General features: G+C 39.8%; 3 protein-coding genes across 12 annotated transcripts; 1 reads left to right on the forward strand and 2 right to left on the reverse strand.

Moving 5' to 3' along the window:
- Positions 1-585: 585 nt before the first annotated feature.
- Positions 586-10,356, reverse strand: LOC121809298 (uncharacterized membrane protein DDB_G0293934-like). Of its 10 annotated transcripts, none has more exons than XM_042209851.1 (8): positions 10,212-10,356; positions 9,980-10,087; positions 9,700-9,817; positions 9,138-9,620; positions 8,719-9,058; positions 7,199-7,571; positions 941-1,018; positions 586-856 (listed from the first exon to the last, which is right to left on the reverse strand). In XM_042209851.1, exons 4-8 carry the CDS (start codon positions 9,184-9,186, stop codon positions 803-805), a joined length of 894 nt encoding a protein of 297 aa, XP_042065785.1. In that variant the 5' UTR covers positions 9,187-9,620; positions 9,700-9,817; positions 9,980-10,087; positions 10,212-10,356; the 3' UTR covers positions 586-802. The 10 variants fall into 10 exon arrangements, with proteins under 10 accessions (XP_042065785.1, XP_042065784.1, XP_042065782.1 ...); XM_042209850.1 differs by having other exon boundaries at positions 9,700-9,899; XM_042209848.1 differs by having other exon boundaries at positions 10,201-10,349.
- A 1,567-nt stretch (positions 10,357-11,923) lies between these two features.
- On the reverse strand, positions 11,924-22,573 carry LOC121809800 (vacuolar-processing enzyme-like). The gene is made up of 9 exons (XM_042210604.1): positions 22,304-22,573; positions 14,517-14,681; positions 14,286-14,442; positions 14,017-14,102; positions 13,742-13,944; positions 13,471-13,519; positions 13,052-13,261; positions 12,590-12,796; positions 11,924-12,337 (listed from the first exon to the last, which is right to left on the reverse strand). The coding sequence occupies exons 1-9, from the start codon at positions 22,493-22,495 to the stop codon at positions 12,155-12,157; spliced, it is 1,452 nt and encodes a 483-aa protein (XP_042066538.1). The 5' UTR covers positions 22,496-22,573; the 3' UTR covers positions 11,924-12,154.
- Positions 21,147-21,911, forward strand: LOC121809801 (delta(8)-fatty-acid desaturase 2-like). The gene has a single exon (XM_042210605.1). The coding sequence runs from the start codon at positions 21,345-21,347 to the stop codon at positions 21,744-21,746; it is 402 nt and encodes a 133-aa protein (XP_042066539.1). The 5' UTR covers positions 21,147-21,344; the 3' UTR covers positions 21,747-21,911.
- Positions 22,574-24,177: the final 1,604 nt, after the last annotated feature.

Genomic DNA, 24,177 nt, shown 5'->3' on the forward strand with positions numbered 1-24,177 from the left:
ATAACAATGCTTCTTATTTTTGGAATCTTCGGTGGTCCTTTTTTCTAACTTTTGTGACCTAAAGAGATAGTTAAAGCAACTCCACATTCTCAACTAAAGCTAGATTTAAGTCCTTCTAACTTCCGATAACTCTATTTCAGTCTTTTTTCTGTTCAGAATCTTTAATTTCACCCTAGTTTTATTAATGATTCCACCTCTTTTTTTTAAAAAAAATCTCTATGGTAATTTTTGTTTTCTTTTACTATAACTCAACATAAAAATTTTAACATTTCAGTAATTGTTTCAAATATTTTCTAGAAAGGAAAACAAATATTGCGTTGTGCTCCAACAGTCCATTGAATAACATCATTTGTGAATATACGAAACTATATAAGTATATAAAATGGTAATCATGATAAATGTTTAAATATTATTTAGGTGTGTGTTCTAATATTTTATTAATAATTTACAATGCTACAAAATCATCGAAACATGTCGATAATACAATTTGATAGTTAATTACATATTTCTTTGTTGACATAGTGTAATATGATTTATAAATGAAATACTAAATTAAATCATACTACAATAAATTTTGACCAATAATTTATGGTGCAAGCTCCGCTCAAGTAATGGTTACAGCCATTTGAAGTTGGGCAAATATTATAGTTACCCAAGAATCAAGATGAATAAGATTCTTAAACAAGAAATAATTTCACAATCACATTTCTCAAGTTGCATTGATTTTTTCACTAGTTCTTTATCTCCAATTTAATTTAATTTACACACACTGTCCATGCGTTGTTCCTATTTCCTAACACTCCTACTCGGAGTCTGATTCGATCATGTTTCCCATAGCTCTTAACCCTCTTGATTTCTGAAAATAAAATAAAACAAAACCATAAATTCAAATAAAATAATCAGTTAATATTTAATACTCTGTATATAAAAAAGGGATTACCTTCTTGGAAACCTTCTTCTCACGGACCTCATATCGTTCGAAGGTCAAATCGCATAGCCACGTGCCCGGACTCACAAGCTGTGAAATACAATAAAGTTTTAATTATTAATCATATACTCGAAAAAATAAAAACCACAAAATCTTAGTTCCAATGACCTGTAAACTATGTTCTTCACGTGAAACAAATGGAACAAGACAAAGAAAGCAATCCACCACCACGACAATAACAAAATTGAGATGGGGTCCTTTTAAAATACTATATACAATATTTTCTTATTATCAGGGAAGTTTACCTCACAGTTGTCATTAAGAGCATGCGTAACGCAAGGGGCCGGGCCGCATCTCGCGAGTCCCGGCCCGTCCCATGCATTACACGGAAGGGCGGCACGGCTCAGGCCCGTCCCGGTGACGCGTGACCGGCCTGGGGAGCGTCCCGCGTCCCGGCCCGGGACGGGGTTGCACGGTGACGGGCCGCAAGTCCCGCGTCCCGGCCCAGCGTTACACGGTCTTCGGGCCGGGACGCAAATCCAATTTTGTATCTTTTTTTTAAATTCGATGTCTATAAATACGAGCTTGCGTTCCATCCATTTCAATCCCGCGTTCCATTTCAATACTCTATTATACCCTTTGTTTCGGCGCCAATGGATTGGTTCAACAGCGATCAACGTGAGATGGAGGAGTTCGTTAACTCGAACAATTGGTACATACCGTCATCGCAACCATCGCAGACACAACCTAGTCCGGGAGTCGGTAGCAACGGCGACATTACATCGCCGGTCAACACCGACAAGTTCGAGGTCAGTTCGTCTAGTAATGTAGTGTTAATTTCGAATGAACAATGCATTTTCCCGGTTTCAATTGTTCAACGAATTGCGTTTTCGAGTTAAATAGGTTGGAGTTGTGAATAGTGTCATTTATTAGTTGCGGCCCGAGTTGCGGCCTGCAGGGTTACAGCAGTTGGGGCCTGGGCCGCAACTGTAGAGGAATGATGACGTGGAGGGGACTTGGGGCCGGAAATGGGGACGGGGTTACTGATGCCCTAACAACGTAGCAGTAGTGAAGCGCGGAGACGAGGAGACGCGCCGCCTCATCATCGCCGACGAGGAGACGCGCCGCCTCATCATCGCGCTCGCCGGCGACGCCGCAGTGAAGCGCGGCTAAATCCTCTTCTTAGAGGTCCAATTCATCCCCGTCGAGGTGCTCCGGGAAATCGACGCGCTGTGGCGGCAACACAGAGACGAGAAGTTCGGTTACAACGTGCAGCGGAGGATCTGGAAGAAATTGAATGGGGATTTCACGGCGTTCTTCATCAAGGTGGGGTGGATGAAGAAGCTGGAGAGCGGAACAATACAATTACAAGAGCTTTCCGGCAGAGTTTATGTGGGAGATGGAGGAGGGGCTGCCAGAGGGGCATTCTGCAGCTGACGAATGCGCTGAGAGGGATGCAGCTGCTCAACTGCATTCTCAGCCACCCGACTTTTGACAGAGAAGATGATGCGTTGACCGTTAAGTATAGACGAAACTGTTAGTGTAGGACCGATTGTGATTCGAGTTGAAATGTTCAGGATGCAAAAATTCAAAAGATAAAGTCTATGACCTAAATCGTAAAATGACATATATTCAGGACCAGTTTTGGCCTTTACTCTTTATTTTCAGTTTTGGCCTTTACTCTTTATTTTTATCTGAAATGTTAAATTTTTATTTTTTGGACTTCAATAAGACAAAAAACTATAGTAGTAGTAATTAATAAAAATATACTAGTAGTTTTTATTACCGATTTCCGATACACAATGTGCCTACCACTAAAAAGTAGTACTCCCTACGTCCTACTTTACGTGAAACAGTTCTGATTCGGCATGAGATTTTATGTAATTTTTTTTTAATAAGTAGAGAGAACAAAGAGAAAAATAGAGAGATATGTGTCATTTAGATTGGGTCATTTTAAAAAAAATGCGTGACTTTATTTTTAAAATAGGTACTTACTACTAAGAGCATCCACAACCGTGCTCTTGCCAGCGGCACGGTTGTGGGCCCGGGCGGTACTATTCATGCCTGCTCTCTGGCAAGAGCACAACACCCACAACTGTGCTCTTCCGCAAGGACGAGCACAATTAATATAAAATTCAATTACACAAAAACATTTCCATAATATTAAAATTCATTTAAAACCCACAATAAATATTACAAATGACAAATAAAATTAAACATTGCATAATTAAAATCCTAAAAATTAAAAATTACATAATTAAAATCCTAAAAATTAAAAATGACACTACTCGTTGCCGAATTTCGCCCACCTTGGAGCGTCTTCACGAACGTCGACCACCTTGGGTAGATACCATCGGCGAGATAGTAACCCATGCGGTATATATTTCCGTTGATGGTGAAGTCGATCGCCGGTGCTACACCATTCATCACATCATTGAAGAGTGGTGACGAATATAGCACATTCAAGTCGTTGTTGGATCCAGCAACGCCGAAATATGCATGCCAAATCCATAGGCGGTAGTCGGCGACCGCCTCAAGGATAAGCGTTGGGCCGCCGCCTTTGTGACCGCTCAAGTGTTGCCCCCTCCAAGCAGTCGGACAATTCTTCCACCTCCAATGCATGCAGTCAATGCTGCCAAGCATTCCGGGAAAGCCATGGACTGATTCGTGAAGACGAAGCAACCGTTGGCAATCATCAGTGGTGGGTGCTCGAAGGAATTCATCCCCAAAAGCAGAACGAACGCCCTCGCAAAAATTCTTTAAACATAGGATTCCAGTGGACTCACCGATATGCAAATACTCGTCGAACATGTCGGCCGTTTGCCCAGTAGCGAGTTGTCGGATGGTACACGTACACCTGTTTGAAAGTATTCAACACGTGCGGACAATGTGTTGACAATTCGCATGAACAAGCGCTTTGACATGCGAAAACGGCGCCTGAAGTAATCTGCCGGAAACCGCGGCTGGTCGGCAAAGTAGTCGGCAACGAGCCTTTCGTGGGCTCCCTCCCGGTCACGATGGATGTACCGTCGATTTGATCTGGTTCGTTGAGGAGGAGGAGCAGGGGTATTCGCCGCGACATATGCTTCGTAAGCGGCACGATGTTGTTCGTAGTATTCTTGTTCTTCGCGTTCCGCTTCCGCCATAATATGGGTGAAATCCATTTGAGAATTTGAGTGGGGGATGAATGTGTTGATAGTTTGTATGAGAATTATGAATGAGAGATGAATGAGAGATGATTTGATGTGATAAATGGATGATGAATGTGTGTATTTATAGATGATTTTGGGGAAAAAAAAAAATAAAAAAAAATCAAAAAAATTCAGAAAAAACGGGAAAAAAACGGCCATATTTTTGGGATTTGGAAAATATTTTTTTTTTATTTTTTAGCATTATTTATAATTAAATACCGATTTTTAAAAAAAAAATAAAAAAAAGTTTAAACACAACGGCTATGCCGTTGACGAATGGGAGCGCGCCACGTGTGCGTCCGCTGGCACGGACGTGCTCGATACATCGAGCAGCGCCGTGCCAGCGGCGCGGCTGCAGCGGCGGCGGTCCTGCGCCTTGCCAACGGCGCGGACGGCGGTGGCGTCTTTCGCCACCGCTGCGGATGCTCTAAGCATTGGTTAAATAGGAGTACTAACAATTAAAAACATCACTAGTACGACAGAATAGGTAAAAGCCTAAATAACAGCTTTGACGCTTTTTCTATTGTGTTCAATTATTTTTTGCCCGACTATGAAGTTTTGTCACTACAATGAGAGAAGAGCCAGTTTTCCTATCCACATCGAAGCGACACGTGCAACCCACGTTCATGAATGTCACAGACAACACATGGCTAGCACTACCTCGTAATTACCAACCCTCGTAGTATTAGGTCATTAGCAACGCTGTCTAATATTCGTCTCTTAACCGTCTCATCTCTTAACTATTCATGAACCCCACTATACTTTTCACTCCATTTCTTAACTAAGAAACAACACTTGCATCCCTCCATCTCTTAACCATCTCATCTCTTAACTATTCATTCAATTTCATTTTTTAATTTCCAACAAATTCAATTAATAAAAACACTACATTAAATAAAATAAAATTACAATTTAAAATCCTAAAAAAACAAAAAAAACACATAATTAAATCTAAAAAAAAAATAAATAAGACGTAATTTAAAATACTAGAAAATAAAAATTACACACTTAAAAACTACTCTGCCGGCGAATCATCCCCCGAAGGCGGTGGCGGTGCACTCAAGCCACCTGTAAGCAGAATACCAATTTGTCTTGTCATATACTCAATTCCGGCAAGATGGACTTGATATTAGGGAGGCGTCATGCGAGAAGTGTCAGCCATCGTGGCGGTCAAATACATGGACAATAGGGTGTTCGAGCCCGAGACCAAGCCCGCCTGGCTTGATTCGCCTCGGCCCCTCCTCCCTCTAGCCGCCTTCGTCCCTTGTGGCCGACGTCGCCCACTGAAGAAGCCCCCTGCATCGGTGGTCGTGCCCTCAACCTCTTGTGAGGCGTTGCCTGACCCGCCCTCACTAGACGAGTATTGGCCACCCGTCGTGTGCTTCGTGCGTTTCGAGTTCGAGCCCATGCTGGACTGGACACCGCCAGCCCACCTTTCAACGTCTTTGACCGCCTCCCAAACATCGAAATGTTTGAATTCTTTGTTGTTATCGTAAAAAAAGACTCGCATAGTCGCTCTCAGAATGTCGGCTCCACTGGCTCCGTTTTGGTAATTCGCCGCTTCATTCTTGTAGATCCCGCAAAAATTTTTGACATCTCTGTCGACTCGGTCAAAATGACTGCAGAGCATCTTCATGGTGCGGCGGCGGGACCCCTTTGACTTGTAGGCATCGGTGACCTTTTCCCAAAAACACTTACGGGTTTGTTGATTCCCGACGATGGGATCGTACGAGACGTTGAACAGAGTCATCGTGTCCTTATGGATGTATGGATGACGGCCTACATCCTCCTCCTCCTCGGCCGCCTCCTCCTCTTCCTCCACGGCGTCGAATGCGCGACCCCCGGAGCTTCCACCGCCTCGTCCTCCTTCCGGATTAGGTTCATCCGGAAAATCCTCCCTAATTTGGGATAATCCATACGATTGCCCATTCCTCGGGGCTGAGGGACGAGAGTACGCATCCACATCAAAATAGGGTGGTTGGTACGCCGCCGGCGTCGACGAGCCTTGGGTGCCTGGCGTCGACGAACCGGAAGCACCCAAGACATTGTGCATGCCCCCCAGTCGCCAAACGTGTTCAAATCATAACCGCCGGAGCCGCCAGAGTTTCTGTCGCCGGACATTTTGAGATGAAAATTGGAGAGAAAAGAGAGATGAATTGAGAACAATAGATGTGTGTTTGTATGTATAATGAGAATGAAAGAGGAGTATTTATAGAATAAAAAAAAAAGAAATAATAATAAAATTATCGTTGAATGGTAATATTAACATTCTTTAATTTTTATTTTTTTTATTAAAATCAAATTTTAAAAATTATTTATTGTGTCAGTATGACGACGCCCACTCGCGGGTCGGCGAGTGGGCGTCACACCTAGCGTCGGCGCTCACCATGTGGCGCTGGCGTGTGGTGAGACGTCTCGCTAACCCACCCTCCGGGCCGAGACACCCGCCGAGACGAGACCGAGATGGATGGTTGCATCGCTGTCTCGCCGCCGTCTTGTCTCTCCGAGACGGGGGCGAGACGCGTTGCGGATGCCCTTAGTCACCATTAGCCTAGATATAATAATTAACCATAAGACCTCTCTATTAGAGTACAAATTGAACTTACAAATAATTACAACTTTCAATACTTTTATTTTTCTTCTTTCATTTCACTCAATTATTGAAATAGTAGCGTTGGATCTTAAATTGAAACTCATAAATTTGGTGACCACGCACAATTTTCGTACAAATTATTTCCAGATTTAGAAGTAAATAATCATTCTCCATTATTAACTCATTAAAAACCTCCGATTTCACTTACTCAATTAGCATTATCGTTTCAAAATAAAAAGTTTCTTTCATAGTATTATTCGAATTCAATTTCAAACCATATGGAACAAAAAATAAAACCAGGCAATGATTCTATTCATTCACTCTATCAAAAATGACATTCAACTGCATAAAGCAAATCAAGTAAGAAGCAACCACATAATTTCCTCGTAAACGCTAGATTCCTAATTAACATTAGCTCCTATTTTACCAAATTCGAAATTTGTACATTCGATAAATAATAATTGAGGGTGGAAAAGGAAAACTCACATTGAGTGTGCGCTGAATCAATTTAGCTCGCTTCTTAGGCCGTTGAGGAAGCTTGGACCCTTTAAGCGCCATGAAATCCTCCTCCTTCTCCTTGTTGGTCAAGCCGATCACAAACTTGGGCCACACCGCGGCATCCCCGTCGCCCTTTTTTATATCATGGGCGTTCTCCGATGACCCAGAACCACCACCGCCGCTGTGGTGGTTGTTTTCATGATTGTGATTGCTATTATTGGCCTTGTTATTATTGGGGTGATGGTGGTGGCTATGACCATTATTGCTAGTAGATGTACCTTTTCTTTCACCTCTATCCGGAGAGGCCAACCCTTTCACACCATTGCTATTCCCTCTCATACCAATTTCTCTCTCTGAATTTCTAGCAAAGGAATACACATATGCATCAAATACCATTTTTCAAAATTTTATAAAAATAAAACAACAGTATCATCAAGAAAATTTGACAGCTCAAAGCAAAAAAGTTAGACTAGTAAAAGGAAAAAGTTCTCGTGGTGGGGAAGGGGAATTACGTGAATACCCTCGGGCGTAGGAAAAGGGGGGACTTGTTAAGAATAATGAGAGAGGATATGTGGTTATGGTTTAGTAGAGTCACCTTTTATATTTTAGAGGAAGCAGGGGTCAAGATATGATGTGGGGACTCTTGTAGAGAGGAAGAGATGAGAGATTTGAACCAAAAAGGGGGAAAATAAGTTCAGAAAGTGAGAATAAGGTGGTTTTGTGCGGGAATTTGGGCCACTTATTGGAATATATTCATTAACGCAATAACGCTAATCAAACCAAGCAAGATTACGTGTCCTAATTCCAAAATATGGATGTAGTAACAATAAAAAGCATACTACTCCCTCTGTCCCACAGAGATGGTCCTATTTTTCCATTTTCATTCGTCCCACAAAATTTGTCTCATTTCACTAATTCATTCATACTCTCATTTTATTATAAAACTAATATATAAGTAGGATTCAGATTATACTAACTTTTCCAATTCATTTTTCATTACATTTCTTAAAATATGTGCTCGGTCAAAGTGGGATAATCTTTATGGGACGAAGGAAGTATAACTCATTGGAAAAGAACAAATAGGTGGCCCACATTTTAAAGTCCCCCAAAACGAGTATCGCACATTTAATGGGAAAGAAAGGTAAGGTTCCTTCAAGCTTCAACAATGATGAGAATTGTGGAACTACTTAGCACCAGAATTAAAATCAATTTATGTATCACGTAGCAAATAATCATGAACACAAATAGAAAGAGTGACAATTTTGTGTTTTAACATTAATTCGTGATCACAATCATTAATTTTGTGTTATAACTAGATTAAATGAAAATCAACAGGAAAATCTCATCTTGAACATCCCCAATTCTACTACTAAACGGAGCTTGAGAACTAGGAGTACTATAACAAAGCAAAGAAGCAACGTGACACCCAAATCGCGATTGAAGAACAACACAGGTAATTATTCTTAAAAAAATTAAACATTAAAAACAATTGAAGAAAAAGTAATTACCTGAGAATTCGATGAGACGGAGAGGTGGGGCGGTGGCGGAGGTTCAGATTGCCATTGGTAAAGGTGGGCGGATTTGGGATCGGATTCTTGGTAGTGTTGTTATTGTTATTATTGAGAAGATCCGACCTAACTACCCGCCGGTTCACCCGCTTAGACGGATCCGAACCGGGCGGGTCGTTAGTAGTAGCGCCCTTAACGTGGACCTTCATACAGCGTAACCTTTTCCGGTTCCCCCACTGTAAAACGAAGTCCGACGACGTCGTAGCAGCTGACCTGGACAATGATCCATCTCTATTGGTCGCGTGGGAATTCTTCCTCTCCATCTCGCTGCTTCGTGCACCTTCACAGAAACAACCGCTGTTATGTTAACGGCTGTTAAACTGAGTGGAAAATGGAAACGGAGGAGCGGAAACCACTACCAACTTCGGAATAATGAGATATATTTAGCCAATTGCAGGAATGGCTCATGATCTATATTCTGCTACAATTTTGGGGGAAAAGAAAGAGAGTTGGACAAGGATCGAGAAACCAACAAAACTTTGACATAATTGAGAGCTCGATTTCATCATTATTCGCGATGAGATTTTTTTAGGAGATGAGAAATATGTTTGAATGCTGCAACTCGAAGGCTCTGGCTTTGCATTCTGAGCTAATTCACTGACGTGCCATGAACAAGGAGAAGGAAGGTAACGAAATGGCGGAATTTGACCAGAAACATTTAGGGCGAACTCACTGGTGAAAGATCGAAACCGAAATTATGAGAAAACAATTTTTTGAATAACAATACTTGCGTTACCGGCGAACTTCAATTCTGTTCACTGCACTCTGTTCTTCGTCATATAATCCAGATTTTCCTTCTGCTTCCAGAAATCAGATAAATCAGCTAACAGAACCCTCCGAATCTGCAATTGCGAGAGCAAAAACTTCATCAGTTAGGAAGAAATTCAATGCTCGTCATCTTATAGAGAAGAATCAAATTACCTTGCGAAATCTGGATTTCTAAGCCAAGCATTCATATCATCGTCTCAAAAGCGGTGAGCAGAAAATCATATTAGCTGAAAATATGTGTCTAAAACACAGTAATTCCGCCACGCACGTCCTGATTGACGACGAAAGAACAATAAATCACAGCTTCCAATTCAGATCTTCTGAACCAGGATAATAATCCTATATCTCCAGCACTACTTGTCGAACAATAAATCCAGATTAATTTCCGGAAACGGAAGATAAAACAACACAGAAGAAAGCAATTCATCGGAACCTCTGGAGTAAAAAAAATCGTATAAAAAATGCAATCAGAGTACAAAAACAATTCTCCGAACAAAATCGAGCACCGGCGCCTTCTCCTTCAACAGCTACAAAAATGCACCTGCAATTCAACAATCACGATTCAAACTTGAGCTCGGAAAAGTGAGAATTTTATTACTAAAAACGAGAGATTGGATCGTTTCGTATTATCCAAACCGCCACATTTCCACTCACCAGATGCTTACCACGAAAATTAATTTACAGAGAGAGAAAGACACTTCGAGCTTCTTCGTCTCCGCCTTGTGAAACGATGAATGAAAAAAGGAAACACGAATTACTCTCTTTTTTTTCTTCTAACCACCATTTTTATACGACCCAGTTTCTCAAATTCAATCTGCAGCCGTTGAAAAATAATCGACGGTGGATAATATATGGCTTCTCATTTTGGCTGTGCGATCCGTCGTTTGTATGACCAAAAGATACCAGAATTCGACTAACGGCGTGAAGTAGTGTGACGGAATCTAATATTCCGTTAGTTTCGTCGTTTGTATTTTGTTATTCAATTGGGCTCTAGCTTTTCTCATGTCGACCGGTCCATTAAGTCGTAGCAAAATTACTCCCTCCTTTGTCCATAATTGGCTGATTGGCTCCCATTGATTTGATTCGGACTTTAAAAATATAATAAAAAGTTGAATAAAAAAGTCAAGTGGAACATAGTCCTAACTTATAGTATTATAATTTATAATTTTATAATAAAATGTAAGTAAAAATAAAGTTAGTGTAATGTAATAATTTATTATTAAAAATATTAAAAAGTAAATGTGTAAGGTCGTTCAAGTTTCTTTTGTTGAGTGCACGATGTATGTATGATGATAATGAATATCCAATTTGTCTGAGAGTTAGATAGAGTAGAGATCTCACAGAGACGATGAACTAAGAAGGGGAGACGTGGTGTGTGACGGTTGCATTCCAACTTCGGTAATTAGATTCATTTTAAGAGCTAGAGGAATTGATAAATTTCAGAATCGAAGTTCAAGTGGTAGGATAGACTGTAGTAGATCTAAGATAATTTTCAAGTTAAATTCGTAATAGGTGTTTCTGAATCCACTATAGAGAATTTGGAGAGAAAAAATGATAATGTGAGAGAAAGTGTGACGAAAATAAAGCGGAAAACAATAATATTTTTTTTAAAAAAAGTTTAAAATGGAGATTGGGTTTATGGTTTGGATTTTTGAATTTTATTTAGTAGTACTATGAAAATCAATTTTTTATATTAACAAAATAAGTAAATTAAAAATATTTCATTTTGGCATAAGATTGGATAAACGGCCATGCACACATAGGCGTGCAAGCGCATGCTGAAGCAGTGAAGCAGCACAACATCGTCCGATAGCATTGAGCACGCGGCTGAGCATGTAGCATACCAATAACTTATTACTCGCGAGTAAAATATAGATCAATATTGATGTACTACTTTTCAAATTTCGAATGACAAAATTAATTACACAAAATCATGTCGTATTTAGAAGAGTCAGATCAACCAATAATCGTCCATGTTTATATTTAATTTTGAAATAACATATTAGATTGAATTCATTGTTAATTTAAGCGAACATGAACATGAACATATACCCACAGGTGCATCAATTGACAACATACATACTCATTTGTTATAACAAAGACAAATTTCATCCGGTCTTTATAGAAAAAAACAAATAAAATGCCTGCTCTTACAGAAGTAATAGTATTATACTTACTACTTACTACTTACTACGAACATGCACAAACACAAACAAATACAAATTTGCTCGTGCACAAACACAGACAAACACTACTCATTAGTATCCATTTACTTTTTTTACTTATATTTAGTCTTATATACATCTTTTAACATATCGAAAATAATGAAAGACATGCTCTTTTGTAATCTCTCTTAATACTCAATATAACTTCATCATAATAGTATAGTACTACCATATATTTCTTGTGCTATTTTACTCAATAAAAAAGGGCATTATTTACAGAGACAACAGTCGGTTCAATACTAAGGAATGTGACTATGTACATGGAGGAAATCTTTCTTATAGGAGAGAAACATAATAGTAACAATTTTGCATTGAAGGCCAAGAAATAGATCCATATATAGAGAAATATTAACCTACGACATTCAAGGTTTGTCAGTCGACCATCAAGCACTGAAGCCCCTGTGCAGCGAGCTCCAAGGGTTAGAAGGGAAACTGGTGCAGGCTTGGGAGGATGCTTCGGCCATTTGCTGTACATTCACCCCAGCATTGCAGATATTGGCGATGGAACGCATATGTTTCATCCCGTATTGGGATAGAGATCCACAATAAGTCTCAAATTTTCGAACCTGTATAGCATATCAGCATTATGTGTTATTCTTAGTAAGACGACAAGAACGGAAATTCATAGTGAATGCACAAATTTGAAGTTGGATATCGCAGCACAAAGGTCAATCTTATGGTTTTCTTGCATAATTAAAACCTAGCAGAACTTTCATGACCACTTGTGCAAAGAAAGAAAAAACTATAGAAGATTTATCTCAACTTGATAATGTAACATATTGAAGATAGAAATTGGGCGCAAAATTATGATATCTCACCAGCAATTTAAGGCAATTCCAGTCATCAACAAGAGGTTCTCCGGCAGGTCTGATGTTGTTGAGCACTTTGGGGCCCCTCTCGATCCCGAAAAGAAGTTTTCCAATAAGTTTAATATTGTTATCTACGTGTGTTCGATGTGTCATAGCTTCCGCAAGTTGTTGCTGGGATTCAAATTTCCTTGTCGAGCCTTCAGGAGCCTTACTGAACTGTCAGAAGAGATCAAGAAGCCATTGATTAAGATAAGTTTAACCTTCAAAGCACTACATATATACTCTGTCGTTTTGAGTAGGATCACTTTTGCCTCACTATGTTACAAGTGTACAAAACATGCATATTAATGTGTGTTTATCTACTACGTGATCAAAAATCAACTCTATTACACAACCAGCAAAACCTAAATAGCCATATGAGAGTTAAACCACTGATCTGTTACTTAGAAACAAGAGTTTGATTGAACATACCTTATGCCAAAAATGTAGAAGATCTGCATCCCGCTGGTTAACAGCTTTAGAAGATGGCCACAGAAAGTTATCACTCAACAAAGTCAAGTTATCATTTGCAGGATTTGTACCCATGTACATGTAAAGAGTATCCAAACTTTGTTTCAGATCACCATATTGCATGACATGGGAGCCATAATAAGAATTTCCAGCAGCAGTTCTCTTTTTCACCTGCATTAGTAAAAAAGGCAAAACAGTGTGGGTATAAAAAACTAACTTAAAGCAAGATTGGTAAGAACACCATCTGAATGCATAATAATGCTACATCGGTGAGAAGAGGACATAGTAACTAAGATACATTGCCCTTGAGTTTCGACACTCATGGGTCACACTAAAACATGTTGCTCTCTAAAGACACATGAACCAAAACACGATCTTACCAATTGATATTGTTGTCTCAAAGTCTCGGTGCGTAGATTATGCGCGTCACTGTTCGTGATGACATGAAACAAACAATAATTAACAAAGATGTGAGCCACCAAAACTCTCAGATTACTTTGCCAACATTTTAACTTTGCTATTCCGTTGGAAGTAAGAGATGAGTTAACAACCATGATATTTTGAAAGGTAAGAGATCACTAAATTTAATTCAACTTTTGTAACTCGAGTTCAAGTAAAAAATAACTAGACGAACATAGAGTAATCGCACACCTGTCCTCCATCCATGCAACACTATACAAATCAGCTAAGCAAGTCCCGTATTCATCAGGTGTAGAACTAGGAGAGTCTCCTGGACAGTACGTTCCCCAGCTACTTTCTTCTGCATTTGCTGCCGTGGTTGCGTATATATTCAAGCCTTCAGGAAGAAGACCTTCGAATATACTTCCTGACTCGCATGCTTCAAGGTAAAATACCTAATACAAAGATCATAAGGGTCAATATTACTTGACTGATTTTCTAAGTCAAAAGAAACAATTTTGATGTACCAAGCTGTTATATGTTCCGGAAGCATGCTTCTTCTTTAAAACATTGATCAGATCATTCGCATAAAGGTACGGACTGGTAGGCATCCCTGGAAACACATAATAGAATAATGAATAGAATAGTACCAATAAAAATGCATGAAATATCAAGCACAAAATATATATCCTTCGTGAATACCAACCAACTTATCATGTTCACAAAGAAGTGACATAATAGTGAATTCAAAATAACTAAAAAATGATTACGGTGATATAGCAAGAATTATACTAACCAAGCACCCCAGGACCACCATGATCGGAGTAGTATATGAATATATGATCATTGGGACCACTGTCCACGACTTTTCCGCTACCTCCTTTAACTGCAGTTTTGTTCCCAAGAAGGACGGCAAAAAAGTTGTCGACAGTAACATGTTCTCCAACATAATCCTGTTTCATAAAATCTAAGCAAGCAAAATGCAATTAACCTCCAATAAAGTCGACTAAGGGAGTTTCAACCAAACCTTCGAAACTCCATTGTAGACATCCTCACCATGAGGACTATTGACGATAATTCCACGCCTTGGATTCTCTTCATTGTTAGCAATGTCATCATACATGAAAACAACAATGTTTTCATCTTTGAGACCACCCCGTTTTAAGACTTGATACGCATGGCATATATCGGCCTATAATTTCAATAATAAGACCTTTATTAGTGTATAAGATAGGGGAGAGAACGAAAGAAGTGACTTCCAATTTTTTCTATAAAGCATAATGGCTACTTCCAAATCGGCTAACCCACATTCAGTTTGGTCCTAAGCTCACTGAAACTTTAGTATTAGTTGCTGGTTCTTTTACCAAATACAAAATGAAATCATAGTAAATTGTATTCAAAATCCCTAAATTAACAATATTTGTAGTGGTGTTGAAGGCACAATTAATTTAGTTCTCCAAACATAGTAAAAAAGAAAGATTCTTTAAAACTTCAACACCAAGAAAACTGTGAAAGTATCATAGATGAGCAATTAGAGTTTGAGTTGCAAATGGTTACTTCTTGAACTTGTCAATCATCACTAGTATATAACCCTCACATCTAATAATTGCCATCTAATACTAGAATAAGCCAAAAACAGTGCAGCTAGTTTAAACTTGAAAATACATTAGTGAGTAATAATCCAGATAAGCAGCCATATAAAAAATACAAATATTCTAGGAGAGCACCAAAGAAAACAAATACTAGCTTACACAGGATCATCATCTGGACTAATGGAGTTTGGATTCAGACACAATGTCAATAGCATTATTATAATTTAGACTAAAGTCTCAAAATGGTCCTTAACATATTGCGTTTTTTTTTTTATTTTGGTTCAAAACATTATCTTTTGAATTATTCGGTCCCTCACATTTGAAATCAGACCATATTTGGTCCATTTTGGACGGTTCCGTCAAAGTTTAGACGATTTTAATTACCGGGTCACAAATCCGTCACAGATCCGTCACTAATTGGGAGAAATTGATCCGTCACTAATCCGTCACTAATCCGTCACAAGCTGTTCGAGATAATTGATCAGCTTTCTCGCGACTATCGCAACCTCGCGACACAGTTCACCAGATCCGGAATGTTCGAGAAGAAAGGCCACGGCGTGATCTACAGTTTTGCTTCATCTCGGTGCTCCTCGCCACCTGCTTCTACGGCGTCCTCCGCTGCGACGATTTCCTCACACACATTCTCTCCGGAGGCCTCCTCGGATTGATCTGGATGCAGGTCACCTACCTAGGGCACGACTCCGGCCACTACAACATCATGATTAGCCCTAGATTCAACAAACTGGCGCAGATCCTCACCGGTAACTGCCTCACCGGCATCAGCATTGTGTGGTGGAAGTGGACGCACAACGCGCGCCACATCGCCTGCAACAGCCTCGATTACGACCCCGATCTCCAGCACCTCCCGATGCTCGCCGTCTCCACCCGCTTCTTCACCAACCTCACCTCCAAATTCTACAACAGAAACCTCGAATTCGATCCAATCGCCCGATTCTTCATCAGCTACCAGCACCTCACCTACTACCCCGTGATGTGCGTTGCCAGAGTCAATCTCTATCTCCAGACATTCATCCTCCTCCTCTCCAATAGCAGAGTCCCCGACCGAGCCCTAAACATATTGGGAATCATGATTTTCTGGACATGGTTCTTGTTGAGAAAACCGGGTAATTTTCTCTCAAATAGTGAAATGAACCGATTTAGTAATTTTAGAGTTAACCCAATGGGGTCTACTCGATAAAACTACTTCTCCAAATAAATTCTTTGGAAAGACTGGCGGGGACACTGTCCCTCTTAAATACCAGATTCCTAACAGAATTTATCAGTCGGTGTATTTATCATAATATAAAAACACTCAAAAGAACCGTACAAAACACTACTACCAAACCCGCAAATAATATTGAATACAATATCCCAACAGAAAATAAACTCAGAAATAAATGCGGAACAAAATAAATAATAAAGAAAGAACACACCCGAAACTTTGATAACGGAGTTCGGCCAAATTGTCTACGTCTCCGAGCACCCTCTGCAGAGCCCGCTTATATATAGACGGAGAAGAGAATACAAATTTGGGATAGATTACAAAATGGGGGGTGAGCTCCTTTTATAGGAAGCCACACCCCCAAACTATCTACTCCCCACCGATGTGGGATGGCAAATATTTTGCCAAAATTTCAACAAATCTCCACCTTGACAAAATATCAAATCCCACCGAACACAAATCTTCTCCATCCAAACAAACGACTCGCGGTGCTTTCATATTGGCGCAGTCAAGCGCCAGCTCCAAATCGCAGAATATTAACCAAGTCTAAACAATGTTCAAACTTGGCTCTTGTCACCACCTTGGTCAACATATCTGCAGGATTCTCCAAAGTTGGAACCTTTCGGATGACAATTTCCTCTTCTTCGAGAATTTCCCCACAAAATGATAGCGAACATCAATGTGCTTCGTCCTTGCATGAAAGACCTGATTCTTTGCTAAATGAATAGCACTCTGGCTGTCAGAATATACTTCAAGTTGTTTCTGGCCAACACCCAATTCTTTCAGCAACTCATGAAGCCAAATCGCCTCCTTCACAGCTTCAGTAATGGCCATGTACTCTGCCTCCGTCGTAGACAAAGCTACCGTTGACTGCAAGGTAGACTTCCAACTAATTGGCGCACTCGCTAAAGTGAACAAATAGCCCGTAGTAGATCTTCGCTTATCCAAATTACCAGCATAGTCAGAATCACAATATCCAACTGCAAAATGACCAAGTGATTTATCATGCTCAAACAACAAACCAATGTCTACAGTATCTTTGATATACCGTAGAATCCATTTCACAGCTTGCCAATGACCCTTTCTTGGATCATGCATGTATCTGCTCACAGTACCAACGGCCTGTGAAATGTCTGGTCTTGTACACACCATTGCATACATCAAGCTTCCAACTGCGTTAGCATAGGGAACTTTCGCCATATATTCTCGCTCGTCTTCCGTTTTTGGAGATAACTGAGAACTAAGTTTCAAATGGGGAGCAAGTGGGGTACTTACAGATTTGGAATCATCATTCACACCAAAACGCTGTAGTACTTTGGTCAAATACTGCTTCTGTGTCAGCCAAAGCTTGCCTCCATCTCTATCCCTTGTAATCTCCATACCGAGAATCTTCTTGGCTTCCCCAAAATCCTTCATCTCGAACTCTTTACTCAACTGAGCCTTCAATCTGTCAATTTCAACTTGGCTCTTTGATGCTATCAGCATATCATCAACGTATAAGAGTAGGTAGATGTAGGAACCATCTGATCCTTCATAAACTTGTCACACCGTTTGTACCACTGTCTTGAAGACTGCTTCAATCCGTACAACGATTTGTTCAACTTGCAAACCCAATTTTCTTTACCAGCAACCTTGAATCCCTCCGGTTGGGTCATATAGATTTCCTCCTTCAGATCACCGTGTAAAAACGCGCTCTTCACATCAAGTTGAACTAGCTCCAAATTCAACTGCGCTACTAAAGCCAACAAAATTCTAATTGAGGAATGTTTAACAATAGGAGAAAATACCTCATTGTAATCAATTCCCTCCTTCTGGGCGTAGCCTTTAGCTACCAATCTTGCTTTGTAGCGAACATCATCTTTGTCAGGAAATCCCTCTTTCTTTGCAAAAACCCATTTACATCCAATTGCCTTCTTGCCTTTCGGCAATGGCATCAGCTTTCACGTCTTGTTCTTCCGAAGAGATTGCATCTCTTCTTCCAAAGCACCTTTCCAACCATCGCTTTCTGAACTTTCAATAGCTTTCGAAAAGATACATGGAACATCATCAACAACTGGAAGCGCATATGCTACCATATCCGCAAATCGAGCAGGTTTCTTATTTTCCCGCCTCGTTCGCCTAACTGCAATTGGCACTGATTGCTGCGAAGGTTCTTGGGGTGGAACCTCTTCATCATCTGACTCTTTTTCTTCCGTAGGAGAGTTATTTGTGGTGTTCGTAGTTGGGATCACAACTGCTTCTTCGAACTCCACCTGCTTCGGTGTATACTCCACTTGCTGCGAAGTATCACTACTATTTGGATTTACCTTATTCAACATGGAAGATTCATCAAAGGTAACATCCCTACTTACAATCGTCTTCTTAGACTCCAAACACCATAACCGATATCCTTTAACACCAGCACTGAAACCCATAAACAAAGCCTTCTTTGCACGTGGATCCAACTTTGATTCAGTCACATGATAATATGCAATAGAACCAAAAATATGCAAAGAATCATAATCAGTTGCAGGTTTACCGGACCATACCTCTAAAGGAGTCTTGCCATTAATGGCAGAACATGGCAAACGATTGACAATGTGTTGAGCGTATGTGATGGCCTCAGCCCAAAATTTCCTGTCTAGCCCAGCATTAGACAGCATACAACGAACTTTCTCCACTAGTGTTCGATTCATACGCTCTGACACTCCATTCTGTTGTGGTGTATTTCTCACTGTGAAGTGCCAAACTATGCCACACTCCTGGCATACATCTTGGAAAGGATCACTCTTGTATTCTCCACCGTTGTCAGATCGGAGAACCTTGATCTTCCTCCCCATCTGATTTTCAACTTGAGCTTTCCATTTTAGAAAAATCTCAAGGACTTCATTTTTGCTCTTCATAGTGTACACCCAAACTCTCCTGGAAAAATCATCAACAAAAGTGACAAAATAGTGTCTACCTCCAAGTGACGGAGTCTTGGCAGGTCCCCACACATCTGAGTGCACGTAATCCAGAATTCCCTTCGTATTATGGATTGCAGTGCCAAGTTTCACTCTTCGATGTTTTCCCAGAACACAATGCTCGCAAAACTCTAATTTGCAAGACTTCGTACCTTTCAATAATCCTTGCTTGGTGAGAATTTGCAATGATCTCTCACCAGCATGTCCCAATCGCAAATGCCAAAGCTTCGTCGCCTCTGCATCCTTCTTATTACTCGAAGTTGCAGTTGCTACTGTCCCAACAACTGTACTACCTTGGTAGTAATACAAATTGTTCTTCCTCACACCTTTCAGCATCACCAATGCTCCTGAAGTTGCTTTAAGAATTCCATCTCGCATCATCACAACTAGGCCTTTAGATTCTAAGGCCCCCAATGAGATGAGATTCTTCTTCAACTGGGGCACGTACCGCACATCCTTCAAAATTCTAGTGGATCCATTCTGATTCCGTAGCTTGATTGAGCCTATCCCGGCTGTCTTACATGGACTGTCATTCCCCATGTAAACAAGTCCGCCATTGAGTTCTTCGAAATCAAAGAACCACTCCCTGATGGGACACATATGATAGGTGCAACCTGAATCCAATATCCACTCGTCTGGATGCGATGTTGAAGGTGAAACCGTCAAAGAACAATCTGACTCCGCATCATTTTTGCATTCAGCAACATTTGCATCTTGCGAAGCCTTTTCTTTCTTCTTCAACTTTGGGCAGTCTTTCTTCCAATGTCTTTTCTCATAACAGAAAGCACACTCATCTTTGGCCACTCGCTTTTTCGATTTGGACTTTCCTCTTCTCTCCTTTGATCGGCCTTGTTGACGACCTCTTGCCACTAATGCTTCATCTGTAACTGCTTTGCCTTTCATTTTATCTGTCTTTCGCAATTCATGACTATACAAAGCAGAACATACAGTATCTAAAGACACATTCTCTTTACCGTGGAGTAATGTGGTCTCCAGATGTTCAAATTCATCAGGTAGAGACGACAACAACATCAATGCCAGATCCTCATCCTCAAATTTCACATCTAAATTTAGCAGGTCTGCTACTAATTGGTTAAACAAAGTAATGTGTTCATTCATAGTGGTACCTGATCGGTATTCAAATCGGAACAACCTTTTCTTCATAAGGAGCTTATTCTGACCACTCTTCTTCAGAAATTTGTCCTCCAGTGTCTTCCACAATCTATGTGCAGAAGTCTCATTCTTGACAGCATACTTCTGCTCCCTGGACAGACACGACCGAATTGTTCCACAAGCTAACCGATTTATGGTACTCCAATCTTTATCATCTATATCTTCTGGTTTCTTTTCTTCAATGGCAATGTCAAGACCCTGCTGGAAAAGAGAGTCTAGAACCTCCCCCTGCCACATACCAAAATGGCCAGTACCGTCAAATATCTCCACCGTCAATTTCATGTTTGACAGTGGAAACCTCGACCATGATGACGAAGAACTAGCCTTTGTTTCTTGATCATTCCCCGCCATTACAGACTCAAATAAAGTATTCAATATTACAAACAAACAGAACCAAGGACGAACCTTTGGCTCTGATACCACTTGCTGAGAAAACCGGGTAATTTTCTCTCAAATAGTGAAATGAACCGATTCAGTAATTTTAGAGTTAACCCAATGGGGTCTACTCGATAAAACTACTTCTCCAAATAAATTCTTTGGAAAGACTGGCGGGGACACTGTCCCTCTTAAATACCAGATTCCTAACAGAATTTATCAGTCGGTGTATTTATCATAATATAAAAACACCCAAAAGAACCGTACAAAACACTACTACCAAACCCGCAAATAATACTGAATACAATATCCCAACAAAAAATAAACTCAGTAATAAATGCGGAACAAAATAAATAATAAAGAAAGAACACACCCGAAACTTTGATAACGGAGTTCGGCCAAATTGCCTACGTCTCCGAGCACCCTCTGCAGAGCCCGCTTATATATAGACGGAGAAAAGAATACAAATTTGGGATAGATTACAAAATGGGGGGTGAGCTCCTTTTATAGGAAGCCACACCCCCAAACTATCTACTCCCCACCGATGTGGGATGGCAAATATTTTGCCAAAATTTCAACAGTTCCCTCTCCTCGTCTCCTGCTTGCCCAATTGGACCGAACGTGTGCTCTTCGTGCTAGCCAGCTTCTGCGTCTGTGCCATCCAGCACATCCAATTCACGCTCAACCACTTCGCCGCCGACGTCTACGTGGGCCTGCCCAAGGGGAACAACTGGTTCAAGAAACAAACCGCCGGGACCATCGACATCGAATGCCCTTCTTGGATGGATTGGTTCTTCGGCGGGCTGCAGTTTCAGCTGGAGCACCATCTATTCCCCAGGCTGCTGAGGTGCCATTTGAGGAAAGTTTCCCCCATCATTAAAGAGCTCTGTAAGGAGCACAACTTGCCCTACCGGAGCTTAACCTTCGTCGAGGCGAACAAGTGGACGCTGTGAACGCTTAGAACCGCCGTGGTTGAGGCCCGCGATTTCTCCATGGCTCCCAGGAACTTGTTGTGGGAAGCTGTCAACACTCATGGATGAGAGATTTCAACCACATTTTGTTTTTGTTTTGAAATTATTTTTGAAAGAAAAGCTGATCAATTATCTCGAACAGCTTGTGACGGATTAGAGACAGATTTTGTGACGGGTTTGTGACGGATCAGTTTCTCCCAATTAGTGACGGATTTGTGACCCGGTAATTAAACCCGTCAAAAATTTGACGGAACCGTCAAAAATGGACCAAATGTGATCCGATTTCAAATGTGAGGGACCGAATAATTCAAAATATAGTGTTTTGAACCAAAATAAAAAAACGCAATATGTTAAGAACCATTTTGGGACTTGAGTCTATAATTTAAACACACACCATTTGCTTTTACAATCACAAATATAATCAACAGCTACATCATCTGTAGAATTAGCAAATTAGAGAGAGAATGGCTTCAAGTCAAAGAAAAGATGCAGAAAAGCTCAATTCAATGCTTCAGAAGTAGTTTTGAGGGAGAATAAACCTGGTGGCGATAATTCCAGTAGCCATTGGAGCCAGCTAACAGGATAGCCCATCTAGTGCCGACGTCATCGCCGTCGAAGAAGCGGCGAGCCTCGGAAGGAAGCCTGATGAAATCGCCGCCGTCGGACACGGCGATGATCGAGAAGGTTAGGATGAAGAGTGCGAGAGCGGAGTAGCGGGATCGGATCATCATCTATTCGATCCCGTCAACAAATTTTGGATAATTGATTTTCGAATTTCGTATATGCGTGTTAACTGTTATAGAGAGTGCGCGGTTAATTTACTGCGTGTAAAGTTAAACTCATTGGTTACTATTTACGCTACAGGGGTTAATCCTATCCATAGTTTAATTATTTCCAATATTATAAATTATCCAAATCGGTGACAGAACTATACATGGAAAATTTCCATCCAATTTACCATATAAAAATTACTAGCCCATATACACGACTCATCAAAATACTATAGTATATAAAAAATACCAGCCCATTATACTACTATTGTTGATCTAATTGAAATATTAATATTTTAATAATTACAGATATCAAAATTAGATATGAATATTATGTAGAATAGTATTGCTGTTATTAATGAATATTTTGTAGAATAATATAGTACTCGTATGTGATTCTTTTGAGGGACTTCATAAGTTAAATAAGTAATTTATCCTGTTAACAAAATATCAACGCTTTTGATACTTCATTTTCTACATTATTAATTCCTAATTCACTAAATATCAATTTTTATTTCGCAAACAATGGGATTCATCTTTATTGTCACAAGTCAAATCGTTGTAGTTTGATGATGTTTTCTTACGTTTGCAAGAAGCGTAGCAATAATTAAAATTCGCTTACACATGTCAAAATAAGCCGATCCCAATGTTAATTAGAATAAGTAGCGACCGAAATGCATGATCAAATAAGTAGTTGAATATAAACTTTGTACCATTTTTTCATGGATGGTTAAATTAAGTGCTAAAATCATGAATTCAAACGGATCAGGCAAATTTTAAACACAGTCCAACCTAGCTTTTTCCAATGAAATTTAGCAAAGGACAGACATTAGTGAATACACATTAAGAATTAAAATTTTCAGCTTTTGTTTTTAATTCAATACAATTACATTGCCTTCCCTTGTCATCCCACCCAACTCACTTCACCGCAAAACAATTCATCAAAAGCTCCTATCCCATTCCACCGTGTGGATATTCTGGTAATCATTTGTGATGTTTGGCATAAGCTTTTAGTCCCCTAATTATGAGATATTTGGGTATCTTACAAAGAGATTAAAAGGTTTCGATTAATGGATAGTATTTGCGTTTCATCAAGTTTTTCATTTTGGCAATAAAAATGGAAAATTGGATATTTTCAAATCAATTACCAGTAATAAAATTTGTGCATTTTTCAAATCTCTAGAATAACTTATCAGTTCCATCCAAAAAACTGAATAGGAAAATTACTTGCGGTATCAAGACTATTTTAATTTTATTCAAATTGAACAATTTTAAACTGACATCTCAAACAAACACGAGTATCTTTTAACAGTTTTGTGTCCTAGTATACTAGTTAAACAGTTAGACCATCCACATCCCAAAAAATAAGGGAACTTAGTATACTAGTTAAATAATTAGACCATCTACGTCCGTGCTCTTATCAACGAGCACAGTATCAACGAGCACAGATATGGACCCAGGCCCATTTTTATTGTCTTCTCTTAGGCAATAAGACAACACCCAAGAGTCTGATCATTCTATTATTCAATTTAAATAAAAATATTTCCATAATATTTAAATATATTAAAATTACTCAAAATAATATTACAAATTATAAAATTAAAATCCTAAAAATTAAGATTGAGAGAGTTGTTTGGTATGGT

The sequence above is a fragment of the Salvia splendens genome, chromosome 6 (assembly GCF_004379255.2).
Source record: "Salvia splendens isolate huo1 chromosome 6, SspV2, whole genome shotgun sequence".
Classification (NCBI taxonomy): Eukaryota; Viridiplantae; Streptophyta; class Magnoliopsida; order Lamiales; family Lamiaceae; genus Salvia; species Salvia splendens.